This window comes from Emydura macquarii, unplaced genomic scaffold, assembly GCF_026122565.2.
Source record: "Emydura macquarii macquarii isolate MOO-44397 ecotype Brisbane River unplaced genomic scaffold, CSIRO-AGI_Emac_v2 contig_2897, whole genome shotgun sequence".
Classification (NCBI taxonomy): Eukaryota; Metazoa; Chordata; order Testudines; family Chelidae; genus Emydura; species Emydura macquarii.
The window spans coordinates 20,909,451-20,921,935 of record NW_027133034.1 but is presented as its reverse complement, the minus strand read 5'-3'; the positions used below and the strand labels follow the sequence as shown (position 1 = coordinate 20,921,935).

At 39.4% G+C, this 12,485-nt stretch overlaps 1 protein-coding gene across 6 annotated transcripts in view; it reads right to left on the bottom strand.

Moving 5' to 3' along the window:
- Positions 1-6,631: 6,631 nt before the first annotated feature.
- Positions 6,632-12,485, bottom strand: part of ZNF608 (zinc finger protein 608) — a 110,191-nt gene continuing 104,337 nt past the window's right edge. For 5 of the 6 annotated variants that reach the window (XM_067569119.1, XM_067569121.1, XM_067569117.1 and 2 more), the window contains 5 exons: positions 11,855-12,272; positions 11,119-11,291; positions 10,020-10,173; positions 8,719-8,800; positions 6,632-7,703 (listed from right to left, as the gene is read on the bottom strand). In XM_067569119.1, coding sequence (XP_067425220.1) covers positions 7,697-7,703; positions 8,719-8,800; positions 10,020-10,173; positions 11,119-11,291; positions 11,855-12,272 — 834 coding nt within the window. In that variant the 3' untranslated portion in view covers positions 6,632-7,696. Of the gene's footprint in view, positions 8,801-10,019; positions 10,174-11,118; positions 11,292-11,854; positions 12,273-12,485 lie in introns of all 6 variants that reach the window. The other variant, XM_067569122.1, reaches the window with a different exon arrangement.

Below are 12,485 nucleotides of genomic sequence, written 5' to 3'. Positions count from 1 at the left end.
AGGCACAACTCAGGTCACAGAGCATGATCGAGCTCCTAATAAAGTCAGTTACAAAACTTCTCTGATTTTCAGTGGTCCATACAAAAAGGAGAGAATTTGGCCCCAAAAATTATTTCAACCCTTAGTAAGATGATCCTTTTGTAACTGGGCATGCTAACCATCAAATGCAGGTAAATGATAGTATCTAGACGCTTACATCAGTATCACACTAATGAGAAGCTGAAGATAAGCAGAAAACTATGAATTTACACAGGAGCTCCTTAACTTTCAGCAGATGCTTCAACCAGAGAATTCGAGAAAGATTTATATACCACTTCATGTTTATTATCCAAACAGAGTTTTACTTAAAGTACATAACGACAAAATTACTTTTCCCCAATTTCACTTATATAATCCTACTCAAGAAAATATTAATAAGTAAGTGTGTTGCTGCAGCACATAACCTACAATGAACGTATAGAGATTAGCAATAAATACATCTTTCTATTAGACAGGTAGCCTGAAACAAAAACCCATGCTAAAAGAATCCATATAACCTTGTTCACAAATCAAAAAAAGAAAAGCAGAAATCACTGTATAGTTCACAAAAAACAATTTTTAAAACTAATTTTTTTTTCAGTGTTTAATTTGGCTTTTGGCAAGTCTTTGTTTCCTAATGGTATGTTTAACTGGCATTGCTATATCATTTAGTTTCATGAACAAATACTATAACATCTCACTGAAAGCAATAAATAAGCACTATTCTAGCAAACTCAAATAATGGAAATCATGTAATTTAAGGTACAATGTTATATAATTCTAAATGCTTGGAAATGGTGTTGAAAGAATTACATAGATGAATCCACTGAAATAGAACTGCATGTATCAACTCCTTGTCTAAAGGTTCATTCACCTGTAATAAAAACTACTTCTGAAAGTCCCCAATGCACATTTCTATAATATTATGGTGGAAATAACAAGTTGTCTGAGTGATTAACACCATTTAGGTTCTGCAAGTAATAATTATCTTTGCTAAATCCTAAAGTTTGCTAATTTATCAGACCAGATCAGAAGTTTCAGCGTTGCCACTGATGTTGAAAGACCTATTTAGCATATTTTGCATAAAAATTACTAAAAAACATCTTGAGGATTTTAATGAGGTCTAGTATCCCATCACTGCACATGTGTAACTTCAGCTGATATTAATGGCTTTCTGTGTGCATCAATGGTCCTTAAAGAGTCAGATAAGAAAGTGAAAAATGCATCATCTTTGTAATTTTTCTGTAATGAAGCAGGTTCAACATGTTAACATCGTATGCACAAAAAGGGGTCATTCACTGCGCTCACTGTGGCCAATGAGAGCTGCAAAGTGACTCAAGGGAATGAGCAATTAATGGACTAACAGATAATAGGGGCACCCCATTTTCCTAAAGCTTAGTGAAAATGTGTATCTGCAATAATTTTTCATTTCCTGTATTGAAAGAAAATGAAAAACGATAAAGAAAAAGTACAAAAATGAAATACATAGGCTTTCTCTATGTTAAACTAACACAGAGAGTTTTTTCTACTTACCTAGAGCCATATTTCTCTGCTGTCTGATGCAGTCATCTTAGGTTGCAGGTTAACGAGTAACAGAAACATAGAAAGGCTCCAACAAACAAAAGCTATGTTAACTTAGATTTACAGCTGCTCAAGCGCATTTCCTAGCATTGGAAATGCTAAAATCAAAGAAATACTAGTCAAGGCTAAATGAATATCCAGTCCAACTTCAGGTCACATGCTTTGCCACCTAACTACATACACATCATTCTACCTAAATATACCCAGAGTCTCCTCCAATCTACAATACACTTCCTTTCAATTCTACTATGCAACCACCGACAGCACACTCGAACAATTCTTCCAAATCGGTGTAGCTGCACAACCATAACCCTTATCTCAGCAAGATTACCATACCTTACCAACACACATTTTTTACTTGAAAAGTATAGTATGTGCTATTAATACCTATGGAAATCCAAGGTTGGAGTTCAGATTGTGTGTTTGAGTGAAATTTTGAGGAATCTAGCAAATGCTGACCTCTCTCTAAAGAGCAATGATCAAGTTAGGGGGAAATGTAGTTAAGAGTTATTGCATCAGACTGGTTAATACCGAATGCTGAGTATAACAAAGGATGAAATGGGGGCAAGTGGAGAACAGACATCTTTTTTTGTAAAAATTAAAGAAAGACGGATCCTTTAAAATGCTAGTACAGCAGTGATTTCTTCTCCAAGGCAGATTCAACAACCCTTTTAGCTTTTTTTTTTTTTTTTTTTAAAGTAGTGAGTCCTCATAAAAAAAGTAGCTAGTAATTGTTCTGTCCAATATACTCATAAAACATATTGTGATATCTGGTGAAAAAATAAAAGCCTGAGTTATTTTTTAAAAAATCATTCATATAGAGCTATAAATGTGCATAGTGCTACATAAACATAAAGTGAGACATGCCCTCTGCCAAAGATCTGAGCCTAAAGACAAACAATACAAATACACACAGTGCATGACATAGAACAGTGCAGGGAAGGGAGAGTTAGGAGACCAAAGAATGGTGGAATCCTGGAAGAAAGGGGTTTTAAAGGTGAGAATTGAGGGTTAGTGGGCGGTTAGTAGGAAACTGTTTCAAGCATAAAGGCCACTGGGGTAAAAAATGTGGAGCTAAAATTGCCATAAAAACAAGGGATGGGTAGAGCAAGGTAACAAAACAGAGCAGGGAGAGGGAGAAAAGGGTGAGTAGGGGGAAATCTATGCCTGGCTGCAATAATCTACAGTCTGGAAGATGATAGGAAACTTGAATTTGGTGCAGTAGGAAACAGGAAAGCAATGAAAATTGTGTGAAAGGTGCAGGCAGAAGAGGAAGTGATGTTCTGGATAGCTTGGAAAGGGGAGAGGTGACAATAAGAGAGGCCAGAAAGGAAAAAGTTGAAGTAATGAGAGGGAGAAATAACCAAGGCATACACATACAGCTTTAGCAGTGGGGGAGTGAGGGAAGGATGGGCTTGATGATATTACAGAGGAAGAAGCTGGAGGACTTATTGTCTAGAGATGGGGATGAGGGAGAAGAGAAAAAAAATGAAGTTTACACAGAGATTTTGAGTCAGGGAGATGAAGGGCAGCAGACAACAGTAGAGACAGAGGAGCGGACGGGAAGGAGCAGAATAACTGGAAGGAAATACAATGAGTTAGATTCTCTGCTAACCCAGTTTCTATTGGGTGCAGCTGAAGTAGAAAGCCAGGAAAGAGCTCTGTACTGCTCCCCAGTCATAGGTCTGGTACTCTGCCATTCCTATCCCTGGCATATTGGGTTGCTCTAATCTATATCGGCTGACTATGGCCTCCGGGAGTGGATATGGCAGCTAGGAATTTCCAAAGAGTAGTGATTCTCCAGGCATATCTCCAACCAAACCACTATATCAAAGTACCAGGAGGGGTTGGCTTAGAACCAGCTATTCTAGTTCTAGGGAATCCCTGATACCAGGCAGAATCTTCAATAAATTGGTTCTGCTGGCCTTACAGTCACTTTCCACTGGTGTGACCAGCAAAAAAGGGACCATTTTTGAATTGTTGCTTTTGAGATGCCAGGATGACCTGACATCAACAGGAGACAGATGAGAGATGGTCTGGAGATGTAGAATGAGAGGTCAAGATAGGGAGGTATACTTGGTGACCTCACACAAAGAGAATGAAGTTGAAACCAATGATTAAAGTAGATTGAAACAACAGGGAATTCTCACTACACCAGCCAGAGAGCAGGTACTGTTTCCCCAAGCCAGAGAGAGGAGGAAGCTCCCTTACCAGAGGAGAGCTTCCCCTAATTTAATCTCTAGTAGAAACCCTGGGAGTGGATGATAGCAAGAGAGAGTCCATTTAGAAAAAAGAGGAGAGCCAAGGACAGAAGTTGGTGGTCCATCAACAGATTGGTGAAAAAGCTGAGAGACGATGAAGAGCTACAGAATTAGATGCTGAAATGGGATTTTGTGACAGTGTGTGCAGTAACGATACCTAGCGATACATTAGGTCTACATGGGTGTTGGGAGGTATATAGCAAAGGTTACAGCTGAAAGAACATCACTCACTTTCAAGCCCAGCTTGACCAGTCATCTTAGGAGGGAAGTCACTCTTTTATTCAAGACCCTGGTTTACTGGGCAAATAATAGCTATAAAGCATACTTCTCTTCCATTTTCATCAGTGCAAAGAGGATCAGACCCGTAGTGATACTAATAGCTCCTCTTCTGGGGCTTTCTGTGCCTTTGTGGTGAACTCTCCCACTGGCAAGACTTCCACAGAGCACCTGGGCGCAGAAAGCCACAAACTGGGAAGCCTTGGCTTATTGCCTTGCTCCCTCCACAGATCCCAGGTCACGTGAAGGGTTTGCCTGGCCCAAGAATGTACACTGGGATGCAAAACATGCTGAAGAGCAAGGCAGCACCTACTTCGGGGTACACTGACCACTCCGGAGGAAGATGGAGAAGAGATGGAATACAGCAGGTATTTATTGCTGCTGGAGTGATTGGTGGGATACGTTTCATCTAAAGGCAACAAGGGCAGGATTGTCCTTGTGTCTGGACACCACGCTGCCTCCCTGAAGCATCAGGGGAGTTGTATTAGAATGGCTGGGGGTGGTGGAGGGAGGCAGTCCCTGGGCTTGCTGTGGGACGGCATGTCTACACAAGAAAGAAAAACCTGCAAATGGCCCATGCCAGGTGACTTGGGCTCATGGCTCAGGCTGGGGGGCTGATTGATTGCTGTGTAGACTGCTGTGTAGACTTCCAGGTTTTGCCAAACTCTGGGACCCTCCCGCCTTCCAGGGTCCTAGAGTCCAGGCTCCAGCCCAAGCCCAGAAGTCTACACTTCTGAAAGACCCATAGCCCAAGCCCTGTGAGCCCGAGTCAGTTGGCATGGGCCAGCCATGGGTTTTTCTTTGCTGTGTAGACATACTCTGAGAGACAGAGCCCCCAGTGAGTTGATGGCACAGTGAGTTGATGGCTTGGACTGGGGCAGGTCTTCGGCTGGTGATTCTTTCCCCCACATTCTTTCCTCTCTTCATTGCTTCTTTGGAGGCTCAGTCTTCACATAGCTGAGGCAGAAGTGCAATATTGTGCTCGACTCTGGGTGCTTGGCAGGATAGTCACCTTCTGCCTTTGAAGGATGTCAGCCATGCTGTACTCCTGGCTAGTGGTTTACAATTGTAAAGCATGCAAGATGTCAGCTCCTCAAAGTGTTCAAGTCAAAGAAAAGCCACAGAGAAAGAAGAACAGATAATCATCAGCGGAGGAAAACAATGAATGGCTTTGGCTGCTACAGCCTAAAGGATGTAATGAAACCTTGCCATTAATCATCTTTTAAACTGTTGCTTACCCCATATCAATCAGAGTAATTCATTCTGGTTACTTTTACGGACACTCGTTCATAAGCAACACTAAATCAGCATCATAGTGTGAATTTAAAAGGTCTGTTTTGCTGTAGAAGTGTTAATGGCATAGGCTGAAAATCTATGGCAGAGTTCAGTTCAAAAGCAACTGAAAAAGCTCCCCCCAATGAATACATGCCTTTCCCCCCATTTCTTGATGAAGTTAATTTGCACGGTGTCAATGCTGCAAGCTTTCCTCATGCGTCCAGAACCAGATGATAAGAGCAGGCCAGAGATGAATAATGTGTACTAAAATCAATAAACCTTATTACTAGCCACTAAGGGGGCTGATTTTATGTCCATAAAAGTAAAACAATTATAGCAACATTAATGGCAGATTCATCAAAGTAATATAACAAATTCAAGTATGCTTGTCTGTTGGGAATCTTTAATTCACCCTTGTGCAGTTAGTATCCACTAAGCAAGAGAAATGGTACCCTCGTCATATAGAAGCTCTGACCTCTGGCAGTGCATGTTGTCATCAGAATAGTGAATGAGAGCTCAAAACCCCCTATATTTGCTGATTAATGTATCAGTAGTACGCAATCAAAGATAAAGTTGACTCTTGAAATAACCTGGCTAACCCTATTTTTTTCATGCATTAATTAGTGTTCTTTTATTATCAGCTTATACTCTACTTACTGCAGTGGGACAAACTATTGGAGAATGCAACAACATGTACAAGAGTAGGAATGTTTAAAATAAAGGTGGGCTAGTTCTGTCCACAAGTAACCGAGTCAACTCCACACAGGGGGGCTGCACAGGTTAAATGCAGGGTAAAATTTGGCCAGTGTTTCTAATGCACACAACCAGTCATTTCTCAGCTGAAGGTATCAGTTGCTTAAGTATCAGTTAGAAAAATCACTCATAGGTATGGGGGACCTAATCCAAAGCCTACTGAAATCAGTGGAAAGACCTCCATGGCTCAGGCGCTATGTGCCCAAAAGGGAGAAGGGGCAAGAGGTGAGATGAAAATGAAACAGGCTGGGCATGGAGGGTGTGAGTTCATGCTGTACCGTATTCAAGGACAGCATAGCTGCCAAACTGGTGTGCGCTGCCTGGGGAACCAAGCCAGAAGTCCTTCTGGGGACACTAGCAGCTGTCTGGTGCCTCCATCAAACATACCTACTGGTGTCTAGGACACAATCTATCTCTAAGATGGGCAGAGGAAAGCAAGTTGAGACAGACACCAAGAAGTACAAAAACAACTTTTTTTTTTTTTATTCTGATTGCCAAATTATTTAAGGCAGGTATAAAAATGAAAGCATTCAATATACATTTTACATAAAATAAACTAGATTACAGCATAAAACAAGTAACCAGGCAATAGCATTAAAGTCTCTCTTCTAAAACTGGATAATTGTAAACATTAAAAAAAAGACTGCAGGACTATTCAAGTAATAGAACAATCACAGATGTCTTCTGGTATGCAGGCTATTGGGTTATTTGCCATTCAAGATTATCAAAAAAGACATTTCATTATTCACAGATACTCATTATTTCCCCATTTAAAATCTATACATTATTTACAACACAGTTTTTGTGGTACTGGCAACCCCATGCCTTCCAAATGTATATTTTTCACAATACACAATTACAATGAAACAGTGAGTACAGTAACATTTTACACTGATGCATCTTAACAGGAGCCACCAAATAGACATCTAAATTGTACCAAAGTGTCATCATCACAGTTAGCCTCTCTGAGGGCTTGTGAGCAATATTAGAAGGGTATGCAAGGTTCAGGCACACTGATACAAAACATTATTTATTTACAATTAAAAAGCAAAAGGAAAAGAAAAACGGCCTTTTGTGGTTAACATTTTTCTAAACATGACAAATAAGTTTTTCCTTTATTGTGTGGTTTGCAACTTAGCAGCAGACCCTGTGTGCGAGCCTGGTTACTGATACAAAAAAAGTAAAGAAATATATATATATATATATGCGTGTGTGTGTGTGTGTATATATATATATATACACACACACACACACACGCATATATATATATATACACACACACACACAAACATACATATACACGCATATATATATATATACGCATATATATATATATATATATAGAAAACAAAACAGAAGTCTAATTACAGCAACATTTGTTACTCTGTGATAAAATCTGCAATTTACAAAAATGAAATGACTGGTTTTTGCCTGCCATTAAGGCATTTCAAATTAACACCATGGAACTGATGTCTGTAATAAAGCGCTTCCCATGTGATCCAGTCACATGACAATGTACATTTCCAAACTCTTCATTCTCTTAAAAAAAAAAAAAGTAGAGAGATATTTTAGTATGATATCCTTTTCCATCATTTAACTCTGAACATTTGAAATGCACAAAAACTGTGAAACCAAACACATGGAATTAGTATTGCCAACCCCAGCCCCAAAACATGAGATTTTAAAAAATAATAAATTGGGAGTGGGGGAGGAAGAGTTTGTGTGTCTTCTAGTTTCTGAACCTTTAGGGTGCACTTGAGTCAAATGTTCAAGCGTTTCTCCGCAACACTAAGTGCTAAAAACTTTTACTCAAATGAAAGCTGAAAATCTCGTGTAATCACTTGTCTCCAGGAGCTGGGGCTTTAAAAAAACCACCATATATCACAGGACTTGTGATAAAATCACAAAAGTTGGTAATTAATGCCTAAGATTTATCCTGGAAGTGTTGGTGGAGCCTCCATTGTTAAGGTAGAATTTTTATTATATACAAGGTTATCATTTCCTTTAGAGGTTGAAAAGTAAGTTCTATTTAAAAGCAAGTGAATAATTTAAAGGCAAATGCATTTGATTCCTATGTAACTTTAACATAATATAATCTTCTACAAATATTTTTTTCCAACAAAAATATCTGCAAATCAGTAAGCTAGATATACTTGTACTTATACATAAGAGCGGAAGTTTACTCAACTTCAGATGTTAATCTCCTTACTTGCCTTTTATAAAAACATTTTGAATCCTAATTATATACTTCATAATGGCTTGCTTTACTTTAATACTACCATGGGGTAAAGGATAGTCTCTGAAAATCTCAGATGACAGGCAGTCTATTTCATTGATTAATTATCTACATTATGATTATAGTATGAGGGTCAAAGACAAGTGGCTTGTTAGAAAGAATAGAGCTATAATTAACCAAAAAAACCCTACATACCCTCCCCTCTCAATAAAATCTGCAGTCTATAGGGATGCAGACCTCCAGTCTAAGAAACCTGTAATTTGCTTCCTCCCTCCCTATTAAGATGTCTATATAATTCAAGGTTTACAGGATATTTACCTTCTTTGTGCAGGAAACATACCAGATGCAGATGCCTGAGCAGCCACCTGCTGAGTGGCAACAAGGGCAGCAGAGGTCAACCCTGAAGGAAAGAAGAAACAAAAGACTGTGGATACATTTCTGGATTCTATAGCGTTCAGAGGGACGACACGTATGGTCATCAGTGCAAAAACAACACGAACCATAAATAGCAGCCACTCACTTTTTGCGGGATACATGCATCAAATATTTCAGGCAAGAGAGGTAAGACCATTTGCCTGCTCTGACCAATGTGCCTTCATCTCATGTACTGAATTCTCCTTAATAGACATTTTACAAGAAAATATGGCACTCTACCTTATTGTATTTCTTTCCAAGCACTGCACTGCATGGTGCTAAACGGTTTGTATGAATTCCTGAATAGGAAGCTCAGTAGAAATAATGGGCACCAGGAAACAACAAGAATCAAAAGTCACAGTGAATTACAGAAACGACATGCTAGCTGCTTGGAATACAATACTTCCATAGTAACTTATTTTAAAATTTCTCCCACTGAATGAGCATAATGCATCCCATAAGGCATATGGAATCACTGAATAAAATTTAGTAATATCAAGACTTTTGCATAGGAAAATGACTTCTAAGGCACTGAGTGAACACAATAAATTAATGTCATTTTAGCTACAAACTGTACTAATGTGTACTTCACTGCATGGGAGGAAATCAAAACAGGCTAAATCTGATGTAAACCAAGGGAGAATGAATAATCTTTCATGCATCTCTTATTGTGGTTCTTTTTCCTTGATTGCAACAATATGTGCTGTATTCAACTAAATAAAAACAGATCGTGCTATTTTGAGAAACTGTAGCTGTGACAATCTCAAGGTTGACTGCAGGGTCCGTGCTGTACATAGAATTTGTTCAAAATAAAAAGCTTTTCTCTGTGCCATGCTCTCTCCATTGTTTACACAAGACTAAATGTGTAAAAAGGTTTATTTTTTTACCTCCTTTGGGTCTTTCTAATCAGTTAACGTCAGTTTGTATTATGGTTAGAAATACTCATGTGAATGATATCCTAGCTGATAAGTAAAATTTTAATAATTCACTGGCAATCAATTGTTTAGTTCTAACACAGCAGTGCTCAAGCATGAAGATAAAGCTACAGTGTAATTTGGTGTTACCAACTTAGTCCTTGCTGAGTGTTTTCAAGCCTTCTCCCTAGATGTAAACCATTATTTTTCTGGTTTCAGTAAACACGGGTTTCTGTTAAAATACCTTCTTTAAAAGACACATTGAGCCCACAGTCGGAAGCCACCGTTTACCTTGAAATGGGTCATATTGCCCTGGTATAAGCGGGTAGCCCATTCCAACGTGTGTGTGGTGGTGTGTATGAAGGTGCCGCTGGCTAAAGGGGGAGTGACGGTCTCGCTCCCTCTCTGCTTCCCGCTCACGCTCAGCTGTCGATTTTTCCACAGGCTGACAAAGAAAAGGTAAAAGAAAACGGATATAATACTTTTTAAATTAAGAAGATCACAACCAACAACACACACACACACTCTGGGTATGCAGCAGTGGACTGTTAGGCACAAACTATGAGCCTGATTCCTTGGTACACTGGAGCAAAATCACTTTGCTCCTCAGGTACAAAACTGCCCTAAAGCTTGTGTAGCCATCCACTGTAGGATTCCTCAGGATAAAGGAAGCAGCCACAGAACTCTCTCTCTCCCACCAATTCTGCAAGGGGCATGGTCTTGGCTCCCTTACACCGAGCTGATTCCTGGCCACTTTAACTGCCTATTTGGGCTGGTGGCAGCCAGTGTAAATCAGCCCTAAGACGTCTTTAATTTGCGCTGGGGATTGAACCAACACTCAGGATGAGGAGAGCTATTCCAAAACTAGCTTTAAGGTCAGCAACTTGTTTTCATCAATTAAACTTATACAGATTTATCTGAAGGCAAAACTGCACTGCTTACTCTGACATGGGAGTCTCCACAACAGGATTTCAGTTCATTTGCTATTCAGAAGAAACAGCTCTGCAGCAAATATAATGACGGGATATTACCAAATCCCGCAGTTCAACTTCTTATTTTATTATCTGTTTTCAAACAGGAGCTTCTTGGTAAACTGTAATAAAGTGTACCATGTACCCAGAGCTATCTATGAATCTGGATTTCCATATGAATCTACTTACTTATATTAGGAAGTATATTCACACAGAACCCTGTTATACTTGTCACTTCCAATTTATGCCATGGAAGCATCCTGATTTTAAATTACTTTTGATTTAAGTGCTGGCATAAAAATATCGTGAATTCATAGCTTGAATCCAAAACTATGCATAGCTTTTGGATGATGTTCTCTGCCCTTTCTCTATGCATCCCTAAATGTCTTGCTCTTCAATAACAACAGATGAAGCCTTACAGCAGGGGACTTGCTGCGGTACTGGTTGGCATGCTGCTGGAGCAAATCCAGTGCTTTAGAGTCAGTGGTTGATTTCGCGTTGATGCTCGGGCTGGTATTGACTTTCTCTGCCTCTTCTCTCCCTGACATCTTCCCATAAACAGGATAATGAAATCCCGGAGAGAGATAGGCCCCTGCAGAAAACAATAAATGCCACATCCAGTTACTGTTTTTACATTTGGTTATAACAATGTGGGGTAGGGAGATTCCAATACAGGGGGTTACATCAAAAATGGATCATATATGTGACTATAAAATTGTACCTTTGTTCTTTGATTTTTTTCAGCTAATTCACCCTGATGAATGGCGGTTATAAAGAGGGTTGAGCTTACAGCCATTTCAGACATTTATAGGTCCTCTTAAGTGAAAGGAATAGTAACTATAATGGTTCTGACAGTAAGTGCTTAGAATATTTTTATAGGCAATAAACTATCTGTCAGTCTAACACCAACAGAAGCCTGTCAGGGGTTGTGGAAACTGTAGCTGGGAACTCTGACAGTTCATAAAAGGAACATCTTGTATTAAATCAGTTTAATCTGCAGAACTTTCTCTAGCATAAGAACAAGCAAAACAAATGTCATCCGTGAAGCTTCTAATTTATCCTAGCTGCTAACAGCCAATATTAAAATGCAGGTTTTACTGCACTGTTAGTGGGTAAATCTTTACTAGTGTATAATGCCAATTATAGAACACGTACCAGGATAGCTGTGCATTAGAACAGGAGAGACTGCACGGTATGCAGGATGGTTGGGATCATACATCTGTGGGTAAGGATAAGCGTGCAAGTACTGTATATATGACTGATGCTGGCTCATTGGTGAGGAAACGGCCACTCTAGCACCCCGAGAGTCCTTCCAATTTACAGGAGTCTTTCGATCATCATTTTTGATCTTGCTTTCCTCCAATGACTGGGAATCAGAACGCTTGACCTCTTTCGGCTCCTCTTTAATGCTTGTTAATGAGATAGGGAGGTTGGGTATGGAACTTTCCTTATTAGGTGTTTTTCTAGGGCTGTCTTCTTTTAGTTTTTTCTCCCGATCAAGTTCTTCTGATTTTTGCTGATCAAGGTATTTGGGCTGGTAGACATAATGATGCCATGTTCTTGAATCTGCGTCCTGATATGAGGGAGAAATACATTTTGTTCTAAATTTACGTTGTGAAAAAAGATAGTTATTGGTATATCTCATACGTGTGCAAATGTCTTTTTTTGTAGCAGTGTTTACAACACACACAGATTATGTACATCGTAGGACAGACTTGCTTCTTACAGGGACACTATACTTTCAGCTCAAACTCCAGTCAGAATTACAACGTAATAGCAATAAACT